General features: G+C 51.5%; 1 protein-coding gene across 1 annotated transcript in view; it reads right to left on the bottom strand.

The window, feature by feature from the left end:
• Window positions 1-1807: 1807 nt before the first annotated feature.
• The window catches only part of Dap (death associated protein), a 44443-nt gene continuing 29171 nt past the window's right edge, over window positions 1808-17079 (bottom strand). Inside the window, exons 3-4 of the mRNA XM_021208547.1 lie at window positions 4185-4227; window positions 1808-2961 (exon numbers count right to left, since the gene is read on the bottom strand). Of these exons, the coding sequence (XP_021064206.1) occupies window positions 2848-2961; window positions 4185-4227 (157 nt within the window). The 3' untranslated portion in view covers window positions 1808-2847. The remainder of the gene's footprint in view (window positions 2962-4184; window positions 4228-17079) is intronic.

The raw sequence follows: 17079 nt of genomic DNA, 5'->3' as shown, positions 1-17079 counted from the left end.
GCACGATGTGTATGCTGGGAACTGAACTTGTGTCCTCATCAAGATCAGCAAACACTGTCACCTGGGCTGTCTCTATGGCTCCTAGCTGTGACATTCCTAGCTCCTCTTGCCACAGCCTCACCTAACAGCCCCTCTTCTGGATTTCCATTCTGGACATTGTACAGGAATGACCTTATGTGACCTATGATGCTTTGTGATTGACGTAGTATTTCCAGGGTTCGTCTGTGTTATAATGTATCATACGTCATTCCTTTTTATTATTGAGTTATAGTCTATTACGTGGACATTCACATAACTCTTTTCTTCAGTAGGTAAGGCATTTGAGCCATTTCTACCTTTTGGATAATGGTGCCATAAACATTGCAGGCAACCTTTGTGGAGGCACGTTTTTATTTCTGTTGGGCTGGTAGCACCATGTGCATCACTCAGGGAGCTGCTAGATTCTTGCCCCAAAGTGGCCGCTCCACTTTACACTCCGGACAGAACGGTATGAGGGCTGCTTTCCACACACCCTTGTCTGCTCGCATAACTATCTGACATGGGTTTTAGCCATCTTCCTACAGCAGTGTTTCACCTGGCATCTAAATTCCACTTGTTTGATGACTAAAGACAGACATCATGTTACTTTTCCTTTTTTGGACATGGTCTCCCTCTGTAGTGCAAGATGGCCTTCACTTCATGACCCTCCTTTCTCAGCCCCTTAGGTGCTGGAGTTACAGGCATGCGTCACCATGCCCAGCAAGGACATGTAGCTTTTTTATGTGCTTTTTAGCCATTGCTGTATCTTATCAGAGAGCTGTTTGCTAACGAGCAACTTGACTCTGACTCTGGAGATGGATCTTGCCCCACACTGGGACACATCGGTTGACAGGTCACAGTGCAAAGCTGAGCCTGGACCCCTGGACCCCTGGACCCCTGGAACTGTAGTCATGTGACTGAACCACGGATAGCATCAGCCACTGTGCCCGGGCCTGAGAGCTCAGAGTGTAGGGCCTTAGCACTTCTGCCCCACTTTGTCATCTCTGTCAGTTCTGGGGCTGGTTATGGAACCTACAGCAGGTGACAGTCTCAGCAGTTTGGTGTGAATAGGGACGGTGGCTTCTGGCTTTTAGCATGAGGCTGATGTCCTGGGCTAAACAATGTCTCTCCTGACAGCCTAAAAGGGAAAAAGAAATACTCAAGGTCCGGCTCTCATGATGTGTGGATGTGGCCTCAGCTGCACACAGGGCCTTTGCAGCTGTGACTGGGGAAGATGCTGGACTGAGGAGACATTGTTACCATTTGAATGGAAAGTGTTCCCACCCGGCTCACAGCCCCAGCTTGCTGTGTTGTTAGGGGAGGCTATAGTGTCCACTGACCACAGTTAGTTACTGAGAACAGCTCTCTGCCCCTGGATGCAAAGTGAGGCTCCACATTGCTGTCCTTTATGAATCAGGATTGTGGGTATCCACCATGGCCTCTGTGGGTGGCCAGCCTGGCTGGGGAGCTGGAGCACCTGCCACAGAAGGTGGTCATCAGCTCCTGAGTCTCTTTTCTGGCTTCTCAAGTCCTCCCTGACTTTTGTCAGCTGTGGAAGGAATCACTTCAGCTGCCTCGGTGCTGGGGCTCTTCCCTTAGCAGTTGGGATGACTTCCTTGTCTAGGAAGATCCTGAGTTCAATTCCCTGCAATCACGTGGTGGCTCACAACCATCTGTAATGGGCTTTGATGCCCTCTTCTGGTGTGTCTGAGGAAAGTATCCATCATACTTCCACTGAAACTGCCCTGGGAAGCTGTAAAGAGAAATCTCTGAACCGTAAGAGAGACACTGAGGCAGAAATGCAGGAGCTTTATTATAATCAACATATTCTCAACGTCAAAGATTAGGAAATTCATTCAAGCAAACAGGTCACCTTCAGTGACCCAGCCTCCACAGACACAGGGTAGCCCCTCAGGTTGTTGGGACTGTGAATGCTTCCGGATGCGCGCAGCACAGCGTAGGAAGGTCTGCACGGGGGTGGGGGGACCTGGCCTTATGGCTCTAAGGTCCCTTCCTAGATTTGGTTGTGGGCTGTGGCTAAGGCTGGGTCTCCAAAGCGACCCTTGGTCACTTCACACCATTTCAGTAATTACAACGGGAGACACTGACGACACAGACTCGTGGCCTGGGTTCTGCTCCCTGTAAATCCACTGCTAGGGTACTAAATTGCTCATAAAATTCGAGGAGCCCTTCCCTCCTTTAGCAACGTGGCCTGGTAAGTAGTCCCAGAAAGGCTGGAGGCACACACGGTGCCCACAGAGCAAGCGTGAACGGCCGCTGGAGCCACCGTAGGCCACTGGGACAGCCGGGAGCACCCGCCAAGAGCAGTGCTCCGGAAGGCTCTACATCTGGCTAAGGGAGCCCTTTGACTTTTCAGAAAAGCAGGGCTCTGCAGCCTCGGCCTGGGAGCAGAAGTGAGCACAGCTGGGGCGGAGCATGCCACAGGGTTTTGTCTTTCCGCCTAGCCTTATCAAATCTCTCCAAAGTGGGCTCTTCCTCTCAGGACCACGAGTAAGGACTTTCAGCGACTGCTACAGTGAGAAGGACTTGCCAAGTTCTGCTAATGGCACTTCTGTGGGGAGGTGTTCAATGACCCTTTAGGGACCCTTGACTAGGACTCTTAGAAACAAAGTTTGGGGTTTGAGCCTCTTCTAGTTTTCAATATGGGGACTGAGAGAGCCGAGGCCCACGTTGCTTTGTCTGAGGTTTCTAAATGTAGTAAACTCCGTGGGAAAGTACGGGGTTGTTTTGTCAGGAAAGCAGCCTGGGGGCGTCGTGGGGGCTGCAGCTGTTGAGGTGCTGGGTCTGGGTGCCGGGTCTGGGTGCCGGTCACTTGCGAGGCTGTTGGATATGCTGCGTTCTTGGAGAAACGTGTTTGTCCATGGAGGCATGTGGCTTCTGGTGGGCCACCTGTGCAGCCGCTGGGGGAAAGTCTTTGTCACCCTGCGGGGAGACAGCAATGTTAACAGTAAATGGATGGACTAGAGAGAAAAGTCCTTCAAACCCAGGTCTGCCAGTCTCCTGCAGGGGTCGGGGATGGGTTGGCTGTGGAGTAGTGGACTACTATTGTGGCTTGCAAGGCCCTGCAGGCCACCGGACCTGGGAGCAGGCAGTGGCATGAGCCCGTGATGACCACATGGACAGTGGTGACCCGTGCAGCCTTTGCTTCAGAAGACCCAGCTGCCATGTAGCTTCTGTGAACCGACCTGGGGTGGGCAGGCTTTCCCTGACAGATCTGTGTTGGTACCATCTGACTTGGGAGCAACACGGGCCAAATCTAGAGTCTCACAGTGGGACTTGTCAGCACAGCTGCGAGCGGGCCTGGGTACTCATGGGGAGGAAAAGCTCAGGGCAAGGGGGACCAGGAGACTGAGTGGGATGCAACCTGTGGGGGCCTAGAGAAAGGGCCAGGCTGTGTTCCAAGGAGGGTTCAGTTGGCTTCTCATGCCAGCCGTGGGTTTTGATCTGGCCAAGGGCAGACAGCACCATGTAACGAAGGAGTGAGAATATTGAATGGCAGCATTTAATATTCTTGTGCACAGCAAACCTGCCATGATCTGGCCCTAGGTCTAAATGGCTGTGACATTTAGGTTCTGTTACCTATGCTGTCCCCAGTAATGCTGGTTTCCCCAGACAGTGGAACCTAGACCTTGACATGAGAGGACTCCTCAAAGGTACATGGCATGGCAGAAAACATTAGTAGAAGTCCAAGGGCCAGCAAACAAAAGCAGCCCGACAGGACCCAGATGCGCATGCCTGGCTGCACAGTACTGAAACTTCACTCACAAACACTCAACTTCTCCCTACTTAGGTCTCCTGGGTGACACCCTGTGCTGATGTTGGGGAAATGTTTGCAGGCAAGGCCACTTAAGGCCCGGAGCCATAGCCCGTGAGGAGCGGGTGATTCTGTGGCATGGGAGCAGGTGCTCAGCTGTGGGAGTCACAAGTTCCTAATCACTGACGCACACTCCTGCAAAGAAGTATGTCACTGAAGAAGGCCACCAGCCCCAGACCAGATGGGTGGCACTCGTGCTTACTGAAGGCAAAGGCAAGAAGAGACTGCCCGGGAGTTCAGGTGCCCACTCTTACAGGAGCAGGTCAGGAGAAGGGATTCCCCAGCCCCACCCCCTCTGCCCACTGCCCATGCGCAGAGGTCACACACTTACCCGGGCAATAACGCCAGAGATGAACACTGTTGGTTTAGGTGGACTGGAAAACAGAGAGGAGAAATGAGGATTTAATGAACGATTCACACAAGGGGGAAAGGGGCAAAGTGACCGCAGAGGAGATGAGAATGAGCGGTAATGGCTTCTGCCACGCGAGGAACTGACCTCACCCCTCTGTTACTTTGTCAACAACCAGGCTGTGAGGGAACTGCAGGGCTGGGGACACTTCTGAGGTTGGTCCAGGAAGAATGAGGGTGGGAAGGGATTGCAGCAAAGAGCAGCTGAATCACCCAGATGCATCGGGCAAGTCAATGATTTTGGGCTCTCTAGTCATTTTAAAAGTCATTCATTATCTCCCCCGAACCTGTTCTAACATTCTTTTAACTATTAGATAAAGCCTTTGGAACATGTTAACTAAGCAAGACATTAGCTTCTACCAATGTTGAAGTCAAGAACATGATCAGACAATATCTGAAACCTATAGCAGAAATGTTTTTCTGTGACCCCCGACCTATACAACTGACAGATCCATTTTCTCAAGTGTGCATGGTGTGTGCAGAGGCCAGAGGACAGTCTTGGATGTCACTGCTAAAGAACTATCCTCTGTCTGTCTGTCTGTCTGTCTGTGGGACAGGTCCTCTTGTTGGCTTAGAATTTGTTAAGTTGGCTCAGCTGGCTGGCCAGTGAGTCCATGGAACCTGCTTGCATCCGCCTTCCTAGTGCTGGGATCACAAGTGTGTTCTACCATATCTCGCTCACCTTCCTAGCGCTGGGATCACAAGTGTGTTCTACCATATCTCGCTCACCTTCCTAGCGCTGGGATCACAAGTGTGTTCTACCATATCTTGCTTCTATACTGGGTTCTGGGACTGAGGCTCTCATGCTTGTAAGGCAAGGGCGTTGGCAACTGGCTCACTTCCCCACTCCAATGTATTGACTTATGACTTTCTTATGCTCTTATTGCTGCTTCCATGATAGAACGATTCATTGGAAGCAATCCGCACTCACGTTGCTGGACCTTATTCACTTCTGTTTATCTTGGGATAAACCATTTTATTCCATTTGAAGCAGGGGCTGTGGTTTGTTCTGACAGCATGTGGGAGACACTCAGAGGCTGACTGGGGACAGGAGGCAAGGACAAGGCCACAGCCCCCAAAGACTGGGGCAGAGCATGGGGCTGAAAGGAGGTCCTTGGGATAGGGCCATACCTGGAAGGCAGAGGTTGAGGAAGTACCCGAGAGCATCCAGCCCCTTTCTAACTGTTGAAGGTTAGGGTTTGTGTGGGTGCAGATGATGAGCCTGGTATAGTGTACCACTGCTTATGTCCTGAAGACTTTAGCAAAAAGCATGTGAAATTCAAGTGATTTCTGTTGTCCCACAAGCTGAAGAAGCTCATCTAACCAAACAGCTCAGAAACATCCTCGGGTCACTTGGCTTCACTGAGTGCTTGTGGTGGGGCTAACTGGGTTGGGGTTTCTCTATTGCATGCTCATTTAATGACAGAGAGGAGTCAATCTGCTACGTCCACACCCCCTCGTCGTGCATTGAAGGGGCTACAGAACACGGTGGTTACTTCTGGGAGGAGCTGCCGGAAGGGCATCAAGCCCATCTCTCCTACAGGCAGCCAGCACCGAGGAGTCTTTTGGGGGGAGGAGCTGATGTCCTGGAACCAAGGCGAGAAATAAACCAGAGAGAGAACCTGGGGGCCACCGTGAGCCTAACCCCTTCCCGCATCCCTAGGAACTAAGCATCCTACCCCCCAAGATCCATTGCTCCTGTCGCCCACTCTGTCTTCTAAGCTTTGTTCAAACAGTACAGAAGCATCCTGGCCATGTCTTACGACTCCACTGTGGTCTGGAGAATTCACAACCTAGGGAAGCTGACTGTGTGAATCTGGTTCCTCTGTCCAGTCCGAGGGCCCACAGGATAAGTGAGGGCAGACGGAAAGGACTGTGGTGGGGTGTTCTAGGGTTCTGAAGGCCCATCTGCTTCACCAGCTGACCCCTAAGGCCCATCCATGGGGGGCTGCTGGCTGTGTCTGGGGGTTCTGAGGCTAAGAGGTCTGTGGACTGTGGACCCAAGAGCCTGAGGGCGGGAGACTGGACACCAACATTCTTCAATCACTCGGAAAGGAATATAAAATGGTCACCACTTTGGATGCCCTTTTAAATACCCAGGTACAACCCGAAGTAGGAGCAGTGTGATAATTGATTCCATGTCATTGTTCCCTAAGGTGCAGCTGTGAACTCAAGTGTCCAACTGCAGTTTCCTTGTCAGTAATAATCTCTCTGAGAGGCTAAAGTGACAAGCTCTCTCCACCGAGAGGGTCAGACAGGATTCTGATGGTGACTGTCCTAACATCCTGTCCTATGGAGTAAGGTACACAGTGCCTGGTGATGCTCTTTGGGCAGCGCAGATTTTCCCCAGCGACAGATTCAGGTTTCAAATCAAAAAGTTGTCATCACAGACCCACAGACTGCACTTGAAGGGGGGCTCTCCAGGTCTCGCTCTACTTGGTCTGTCTGTCGGTCTGTCTGAACTGATCTAACAGTTGCTACTTTAGGTCACTGAAGTCAAGATGCAAATGAAAGTGACATGGTGCCCAAGGGCAGTGAAAAGATGTGGTTGGGTCCTAGTTCTGGCCTCTCTGGGAAAGCGGTGTGTGTGTGTGTGTGTGTGTGTGTGTGTGTGTGTGTGTGTGTGCCAGTCTGGCTCAGGGGAACGTAGGGGTTTGTCAGCGATGGGCTACCAGCTCTGCCACCCAAGCAGGAAACAGAGTCTGAGGGACTGTTGCTGGGATGTGACAGGCCAGCTGCATGGAGCGACATCCAGAAAAGGCTCCAGGACAAGCAGGGAGGAGTCATCCCGGTATGGAGGTACCTCGGCATTCAGAAAAGGACTTCAGTCTCGAATTCAAGGTTGCCTGGTGACTCAGGGCAGAGGACCAGAGTCAATTTCTAGGAAGAGGTTTAGCAGGTGAGTGAGCAGGTGTTTTCCCATAGAGCAAGCCTACAGCCGAGTCCCCCTTTACTGGAAGCACACTTAGAGTGCCAGGCTGCCCCAACACCAGGAGGCTGGCCATGAGCATCCAGGTAAATGACAAAGTTGGTACAGTTGGTTCCACCAGTAAGCACTGCTAGTGCATGCCTTACTGCTTCCTGACCAGTGGGGAGGACATTGTGGTCCTTCAGAGGGGCCGCCAAATCATGTCCACACCTCAGATGAAATCGGCTGCGCCTCCCCATATGGCAGGCAAAGCTGATGGGAACAGCTCTTAGCTGTGAGGTGCTCAAGTGCAGGGACAGCTCTGTGGCCCCAGGCAGGGGTTAGCATGATGCCAAGGGCCTGGGGTGGACACAGCTGTACTGCTCAGTAGCTGGAGACTGTGAGTGTGTATGTGTGCGTGTGCATGTGTGTGCAGGTGTGCTGGGGCAGGACAGTGCTGATTCAGGATGTCACAGTTGAGCTCTGTAAGTATGCACATCTGTGACTGATCTGAGTACTCCACACTGAGGTCAGGGCTCAGTGGTGGAAGAAGCAGCTTTGTCAGGACAAACAGAAAGAGACCAGGTGACTGGGGGTCTTGAGGAATATGCTCTTCTTGGACACCCTCTGCATGGATAGAGTTAGGGTGACTTGGAAGCGAACCCCTGAACTTTATTTCAGCTTAGTTTTGAACCTGTGGCCTCGTGTGCTCCCAGAGTTCCCCCCAGGGTGTTTCCTGAAGCATCTCGCAGCAAGCAGATGGAAGACGAGTCCTTCCCTGCCTCTCTCCGTCCTTTTCATAGCTTCCTGGCCTGGTCTTCTATTATCGGGGTTATTAATTTCACAGGCGCCTGAACAGTCATCAGCATGGCTGGTGAGAGGCGGCTGCTGTCTCACTTCACTGCACTCAGACAGGGCTTTGTAAAGGCAGTCTTCAAATCTGCCTGCTAAGGTGGCTTCCCTGCCCGCTGTCCCCCACCAGATGGTGCTGACGATCCTTTCAGAACTGGTGAAGGCTGTGGCCAGGCACAGCATCTGGAAACCCAGTGTCCCCTGTGGCCAGTGGGTGGCTTCTGAGGAGTCACGGACTGTCTGGTGAGAACGCCACCTGGGTACTTTCAGTGTGACTAGCCTGAGAGAAGGACCCAAGCCCTCTGCCTTAGGCACATGCATTTGTTGTGTTTTTCAAGAGGACATGGGCAGGTGCTAGGCTAGCACATACATGTGGCTCATGTTCAGCCTGGTCTAACTGCAGGGGCTTGCAGTGAGGAGTTTTGTCACTGGGATTAGTCCTAAGTGCCCGTTCCCTCCTGCAGGCCTCCGTTTTCCCAAGAGTTCAGAGGTGGCCAGGACAAGGGTCACATGTGATATAGCAGCTCCTGCTTGCAGCTCTAATGTGTTCTTCTCTAGTTGCTTGGACCACTGGATCTTGAGGGTCCAGCCTAGTCTACTTGCTCTACACAGGGAACTAAACATCCCAGGGCTGAGTATGAGGCTCCCCTGGCTTCTAGTTAATGCCTTACCATACTCAGGACACAGTGTGAGAGCTACCAGCTGCTTCAGGAGGGGTGTGGCCTTCACCTTAACTGTGGACAGTTCCAGAAAGTTGCTCTTGGGCTAGGCTCTTTACAGTCAGAAACCTGCATCCCTTCTCTTCCTCCTCCTCCTTCCTTTCATAGAAGACATACATCAATGCTACTCCATGACTAATCTTTCCTCACTGTAGTGGTTTATATATGCTCAGCCCAGCGAGTGGCATTATTAGAAGATGTGGCCCTGTTGGAGTAGTTGTGGCCATGTTGGAGTAGGTGTGTCACTGTGGGTGTGGACTTTAAGATCCTCATCCTAGCTGCCTGGAAGCCAGTATTCTGCTAGCAGCGGAAGATGTAGAACTTTCAGCTCCAGCTGGACCATGCCTGCCTTGATGATAATGGACTGAACCTCTGAACCTGTAAGCCAGCCCCAATTAAATGTTGTCCTTGTAAGAGTTGTCTTGGTCATGGTGTCTGTTCACAGCAGTAAAACCCTAACAAGACACTCACAGACTCCATATGCAGTAGTGATCTTGGTGGCCAAGAGTCACTGCCTTCACCACAGAGGAGAGACCCCTGGGCATGCGAGCCCAGCGCTGCTTTTCCTACTGCCGTTAACCACTTCAGAAGCACAGAGCCCAGCGCTGCTTTTCCTACTGCCCTTAACCACTCAGAAGCACAGAGCACAGTGTGTGAAGGGGCACCAGAGTGCATGGGTTATGGAGACAGAGGTTCTGGGTTCAGATGGGGAATCTCTTGGCCTTATTATCTGTCTGTACAATGGGAATGAGATCCACCTCATAGCTGGAAGTTTAAATGAACAAACCTATGGCCATATGTAGCAAATGCCTGTTCAAAAGCTCATGTTTGGTGGCAACGATGGAATTAATTTTGTTTCCTGAACTGTGATGTAAGAATTTCTCCTGAGGACTGGAGGGATGGCTCAATGGTTAAGAGTAAAAAAAGTTTGGTTCTCAGCACCAACACTGGGTGGCTCACAGTCACCCGTTGTCCCAGATTCAGAGGATTCAATGCCTCTGGTCTCTGGGGGGCAACTGCATTTGTGTGCGCACACCCACACGCATTAAGAAAAGCAAATCTTTAAAAAGAGGAACTTGTCCCTCATTCCTTCCTTTTCCATCTTCTACCTTCATTTTTTTTCTTGACTAGAGAGTTTCAGGGCTTCTCGGCGCTCATCTGAGGAGTGTCAGGATGTCCACTGGGTCCTCACTCTTCACTCTAAGCGTCACTGGTACCCGAGGACAGGCAGGAACTGGGAGGAGAGAGGCTCCCCTGTGCTCCGAATGGGAAGCCCCATCTGCCCTGCTACCCGCACACTATTCCCAGCAGGACAAGATGCCTTCCTCTGTCCGTGTTCCAGGTAAGACGACTTTTAGGAAGACTGTGGACCAACACCAAAGGTAGGAACGCATTTAAAAGTAAGCCAGGTTGGAATGTGTTCTATCCCATGGCAGTATGGGAGCAAGAAGCCATAGGGCAGGGGCCCTGCTAGTTAGCCCCAGAGCCCCGTGGTGAAGGGTCGTGGTTGGTGGGAGGCAGCCCCTGGACATGCCGAGTCGGGAGTTGGACCTGTCTGCAGTGAAGTCTTGAGAGCCTTCTAGAACTGGGTCGGAACTGCCTGCGTGGTGTTACCCCGCACAGCCTGACAACAATCTGTGTGATCATCAGCCTGTGGTAAAACCACACATGCATTAAAAGCTTTACACGTTACTTGATTTCACTAAGTAACACACTTAACGCTATCCCACCTTTGATTCTGAAAGCACGGATGTTTTTTAGGAGCATTCTTTTGAATTTCAATTATAAGGAGGCACCAGGAAACAGTCAATGGTGATTAGGCAGGTGCTGAAAACACGAGGATTAATCGTTATATCTGGAAATAAAATTCAGGCTCAAGGGTCACGCTTTACAGCAGATGGTTTCTGGGGGTTGGGGGTGTCCACAGTTCAAAGGACAAAGTATGTAGCTTTGAACTGATCTGAACCATGGCTCCTAAAAGCAGAGGGAGCTGACAAGTCCTAATAGAGTCCCCACCAGAAAGGACAAGATGGTCAGACCCGGACAGCCTCCCCCATCTGCACCTGCTTCCATCTCCAGACCAAAGGTCTTCAGGAGTCAGAATCCAGCAATGAGTGGAAAAATGACCATTTCACCTCCTCGGGGCTCCTTCTGCCAAGGGAGCTATGCATCTAGGAAGAATCCAACCACGGCCAAGAGTTTAACACAGCTGGGTCAAAGTCTGGCAGAGAGTACACACCCAGAATGAGGGCTCTCTCACTTCTCCATTGCTGGTGCCACAGGATTATATATCTGTAACCCTCTTCATCACATGTGGCGGAGAGGGATTTGGTGAGCTGAGAGCATCAATCACCTCCCGCTTCTAAGATGACAGATCAGATGCCATCCTGGTCTGGAGATATGCAAACGCAACGGCTGCCTGGGTGGAGATGTAACTTAGGAACCTCTTTAGATCACAGCACTCACTTGGGCCTTTTCCAGAATTAGTAGAAAAGAAGAAAGTAGTAAAAAAAAAAAAAAAAAATCCAACACATCACCAATTTTGCTTCCTTTAAAAAAAAAAGGACAATTTCCATCTCAGAAGGTGCCCTGCTATTATCATGTCTACAGCAGGCTGTGGGGTGGCCAGGCATGGAGTACAGCAGGGCAGGCTGGGTACAGACTGGAGTCAAAGCCCGTCAGTCTGGTTCTGCGTGCACTTGGCGCCGCCCTCTGCCCTGATACGGACCAGACATGCTGCTCATTGATCTTGGCTCATTTTGAGTTAATCAATACTCAGGGCCCTAAACTTGGCTTCTACAATCATAATCCAGGAAGTGTTTGTGCTACCTCTGGAGTGCTTCCTGTTCAGTATCTGTCCTAGAAGGAAGGCAGTGACCTCTACCAGGGACCCTGCTCACAGGTGAGGGAAAGGCAAAGACAATTCCCAAAGGGTCCCTCTAAGGTCATCAAGAGGCAAGGGAAGCAACCTGTGAGGTCTGCCAGAGGCTGAGACGGAAGGACATTATAATTTTCCAGAAACAACACCGTCCAGTTTCAATGTGGCCAGTCTCTGTGGCAACCGTGCAAAAGCTGAGGATGTCCTTGAGAATGGACAGAATCTCCATGAGAAAGAGCCTGTTGGTGAGGTGAACTGTCCTATGAGTGGGATGTCCGTCCCCTTACCCCACTCCCACCAAACTATCCTTGGGCTACAGGAGAACCACAGCATCTCTGTGAGCTTGGCAAATACGGGGTTCAGGTATTGAAAGGAGGAGGAAGAGCAGGAGTTGGTTGTACTCTGAGTCATCCAGAACCCTCCCCTCCCCTCCCCAGACAGCTGCTTGGGGGGTGTGTCTGCACCTTCCTCATGCTTTCCATGGGACAGTTGGGGTGTCTCTATCCCTGTCCAATTCCATGGGACAGTTCATCTCACCAGTGATGTAGTCTGGCTTTACTGTTGTAAAGTGAGAAGGCAGAAGATGAACCGAGAGTCACTCTCAAAGGATGAAAGAGACCAAGGCCATCAGGCAAGGCACACGGCACTAGTGTTTGGGCCCCGGTTTCCCTTGTGAAACAAAGAGCCAAGCATCCTCCTCTCTGGAGCTCAGAGTGACCTGGGAAAGTCAAGTCCTCTCCACGTGTGAAGTGTGACTCAGGGAGACATCTGCGAGTCGGGGCTATGAAGGTGAGGCCGATTCCAGAGGACAGGAGCAGTAGAGGAAGCAGAGAGCCATCCTCTTAGCATGGGGGCAGCAGGGCTGCAGGAGCAGTGTGACCCTTCTGGTGCTTTACAGAAAGGACTGAACCCACAGTGACCTGGGCAGTTCCTCTGCAGAACAGAGACATAATTAGGGAGATGGCCGCAGCATACACAGGGCAGGGGGTAGAAACCCTGGACCGACCCCTCATCTGGATAGACCACGAACCCAGGAGACATTCAGGTTAAACAAAAACTTACTCTTTAAGCAGCTAGAGGAGAATTCATATTCCCTCTTCCACTATGACTGGGAAAAATATCCATTCATATTCTCTCTCTCCCCCCTGCCCGCCCCCACCTTAGCCCTATCCACACTGAGTGAAGAAAGTAAAAGATCAGTGTTGCTGCATTACAGAAGTTTCTGAATTGCCATCACTGTCGCCAGTGCCAACACGCACAGCAAGCCTGAATGACGAACAATACACACTGGGGCTAGGCTTGAGCAGAAGGCAGGGAATTGCCAGGGCTGGGGAGGAGGCAGGCTCAGTGGAAGAGCAGCTCCTGCCTGGGAGCTGCCCCTTGCATGTGGGGCCCCAGAGTGGTCCAGGTGTATAGAGCATAGCAGCCAGCCTGTGGGGACCCGTGCTCCCCCAAGGCACCCATAGTCACTGAGCAAACCCTAGTGCCCACCATGGTCTTGGGTGCTGTGGACCCAGTGAGCGGCAGAAATGCAGTGTTGACCTAATCAAGTACAAACCAGGATCTAAGGGCGATGTGGTCTCGTGGCAAACTTACCCACTGTGCAAACTAACTCAGGCCTCGTCTCGGCCGTGTGTGTGTGTGTGTGTGTGTGTGTGTGTGTGTGTGTATGTGTGTGGTGCATGCACATGTGCACAAACATGTGCATGCCATGGCACATGTGTGAGGAACATTTGCAGGAGCTGGTTCTCTCTGTTCACTAGTTTTGTCTCTGAGATGAAGCTCAGGTCATAGGGCTTGGTGGCAAGTGCTCTCACCTGCTGAGCCACCTCACCAGCCCGAGTCTCATGTCTGTGACTTGGTTCTCATTTAAAATGGGGAATATGAGCAATGCTCGCAGGTGAAAACACGCACACCCTGCTGCTTGCTTGATGATGGCTGCTGAAGGTAGAGTGGGAGGATCAACCTGGAGCACGGCTCTCTCACACGCAGGAATGCAGGGCAAGCAGGGCTTCCATCCAGTCAGGATGCGGTTGGTGCATCCTTGGCACCTGCCTTAGTAAGGGACCGACTGGAACAGAAAGGAAACTCCAGGATCTTTTAAGGCTCAGTAACGGGGCTGGTTATCAGAAACCATCCCAGTACAAATGATTTTGGTGCTGCGGTTTTCAGAATGACCACAATGGCAGACGGTACTGTATCTTCTCCCACGCTTTATCCTAAAACAGCTGGACAGATGAAAGCACTCCCAAACCCTGCTGTTCCTCTGCTGACCAGCAGAGGGAGAAGGCACTATTAGAGAGGGCCTTGAGTCTTCTGCAGGGTGGCCTTGCCTCTGCAGCACAGCCTGGGTTTCTGGGTCTGTTCTGGTGATCAGTAGTGACCTCTTTCATTCAAGGGCCCAGCACACTTAGCACACTGCAGGCCACTCGAAGATGAGACACGAGTCTAGAGTGGTCCTCACCTCTAATACTGCTCATAAGACTTCCATTTCCTCATGGAACCAATGCTCACACATCCTCTCCCCACTCTGACCTTGAGAGTCGAGCCAGCTGGTAAACAGCGGCTTCAGAGGCGACCACATGTGCTGCCTTTCTGTACTTTCCCTGACTCTCCGAGGGCAGAACTGATGCACAGCCAGCTGTGTTTCCGTAAGAACCTCCCACGTAACCAAAACACGATGAAGGCTTCTAGACCCTGGCTCCATCTGGAGGTCAAATACCATGGTGAGTTTGTGAACCTAGCGTCCAGCACACTGCTTGGCACACACAGATGTTCCCCAGATGCTAGGAGCATCATCAGAGTGTGCTGTTAATCTTACCAAAGGTTTTTTAGTGGCATAGAGATAGTTAAGGAACTAGAGGTAGCTAACCCCTGTTTACTTCTGAGAGTCACATGCAGCTGCTTGTGGGCTGTCAGCCTCAAAGACCTGAGAAAGAGTGACTGGAGATGTGTGGCTTGTCACCCAACAATCCAGCTGAGCTGCATCGATGGGCCATGGGCTGCTACTGACTCTAGAGCCCAAGAGAATGGGTTCTCTCTCTAGCTTCTGCGTAATCTCGTGCCTCCCACAGCGAGCTCAAGCTAAGGAGCATTTCTTCAGAGAACTGGAGAACAGGGGCGGGGCCATGATAGGGACATTAGGTGGGGGCAGAAAGGAAGAGAAGGGCCCGTTGCGTATCTGTTCAAGAGACTGAGTTAAGCTTATCAGGAACTAACCCTGTGCCCTTGCCCCATGCTGACTCATGGCACTGGCCAGTAATGGCTGGGTCTCTTCAGAGGACTCCTGCTGCATGTCCCTAAAAGTCTGGGATAGTTCTGAAGTCCAGGTGACCAGCATCAGACACAGAAGGTTTTCATTTATAGAAACTGATGTCATTCATGACTAGAAACTCAACTCAGTGCAAAGATCACTACCTCAAAGGCTGTTCTCAAGACAGATCTGTGAGGCTGCCAGCCTTGTCTTCAACAGGAAATCTGGTGTGTTGTCCCCACAGCCAGCGTCCCTAACACCAAAGACTCCTTATCTGGGACAGCTTGCAACTGCTGGGCCCAGTTACCTGAGTGGAGACAGAACACAGCCATTTCCACAGGTCCATTTTGTCACTGAGCAGTAAGAGCTGGAGGGAGGTCCAAGGTCTCTGAGGAATGGCTCACTTGTGAGTGTTAGGCCACCCTGCCCCCAGGAAGCTTAGTTATTGAGGCATGGAAGAATCTTCTTACTTACAGTGCATTTTTCTTTATGTCTCTCATCTGTCTCATCTTACACAAAATCCAAACGCAGGATACTGAATGCTTGTGGGCTGATCTCCAGAGCTCAGAGAAGAACCTGGCTCTCTCTAGACTCGGGGCAGCCCCGCCTGTGGGCAGGGAACACAGTTCAGACCCCTGTATGGAGCCCTCCTATGTGCTGTGCAGCAGGTTCTGTGAACTGGGACGAGTGTGTGGGATTCAATTTTAGAATGCTGGAAGTGTCATTTTGAGAGAGTAACCTGGTCGACTAAGCTCTAAAAAGACTCCCCTAACAATTAAAAGCAATAGACTGAAGGAGCCATACGGGATGAATAAATTATTAAACTACTAGGAAGTTGCTATAAATATGCATGCAATTCAATAATTCATAGTGGACGAGTGCAAGAAGGCTCTGCTGGCTTTAGCAGCAGCTAGCATCCCGGGGCATATGCCATGGCCTCTTGACGGACAAGCCTGGGTGTGGGCGGGAGGAGCCTTCTGCCTTCTGGAGAGAAGCCCTTAGCACTCGTGCCATGCCCGTGAGGGGCACCGGAGACCCGAGAGCCTTTTCTTGAAGGGACGGAGCACGCCCCTCAAGCATGCAGGCCAGAAGAAGGTACAGGCAGCTCTCAGCTCCCTGCCTCAGTTTCCATTGCAGCTCCCATCTCTTCTACCAGGAACCACCAGGGTTTCCAGAACTCTGTTTCACAAGGAGGCGGGCCATGTGTGTGCTGCAGTGTGTACGTGGGGGTCAGAGGACAACCTTTGGGCACTGGGTCTCTGTCCACATTACTGAGGCAAGCTATCTGTTGTGTGGGCTGCTGGTTCATGAGCTCTTGGGTGATTCTTCTGTCTCCACCTCCCATCTTGCTATCACAGATGCCACTGCATGCAGGTTTGTTTTGAGGACCGAGCTTCGTTCATGAGGCATGCACGCAAGGACCTTCACAGCACCCCACTTTTAAACTTATTCATGTGTCTATAGAAGCACAGCATAATCCTGAGAAAGGTAAATAAGGACTCAACTCTGTGGCACCTGCGTGAGCACGCGCACTCCAGCCTGGACATGTGAGGACTGCACAGATTCTCAAGCCCTCTGTACGGCTCCTCTGCCTGCCCTGGTGATGCAGGCCTTTCTGCTCTCTGGATCCTGCGTGTGTCTGTGTCACCACCCCACCCATTAAGACAGAGGAATGAACATGGCAGAGACAAGATGGTGGAACAGTTGGGAAGGAAAGAGAAATCGTGGGTCTTTCCCTTGGATTGCAAGGAAACTTATGGCAATCCCACCCGGTGATCTGCACAGGGCAACACTGGCTTCTCATTTAAACACACCCGCCACGCAGAGGGGATGGTACAGCCGCCAGCCTCAGCTTGCTCCTTTCTGCACTGACATCGCTGAGTACAAACACTCTGGCTGGTGGCTTTACAGTCTTTCCCTGATGCCTGTGCATGTCTGCCCATAGTCCCTCGGCCTTCAAGTGTATGCACGCCAGGTACACACAGCACTGACTTCATCCCATGCAGGTGAGGCAGATCTAGCCTGTGGCCATAGGACTCTGTGTATCTGTGACCTCAGGAGGGTGGCTCAAGATCTCTTTGGTCTTTTGGTGTGAATGCTGGGACCCCTGGTCACCAAAGCTTTAGGAACTCTGCTTCCTTATGTGTCTCTTGCAGAGAGACCACACACACACACACACACACACACACACACACACACACACACAGA

The sequence above is a fragment of the Mus pahari genome, chromosome 11 (genome assembly GCF_900095145.1).
Source record: "Mus pahari chromosome 11, PAHARI_EIJ_v1.1, whole genome shotgun sequence".
In the NCBI taxonomy this organism is placed as follows: Eukaryota; Metazoa; Chordata; class Mammalia; order Rodentia; family Muridae; genus Mus; species Mus pahari.
This window is presented reverse-complemented; position numbering and strand designations above follow the sequence as displayed.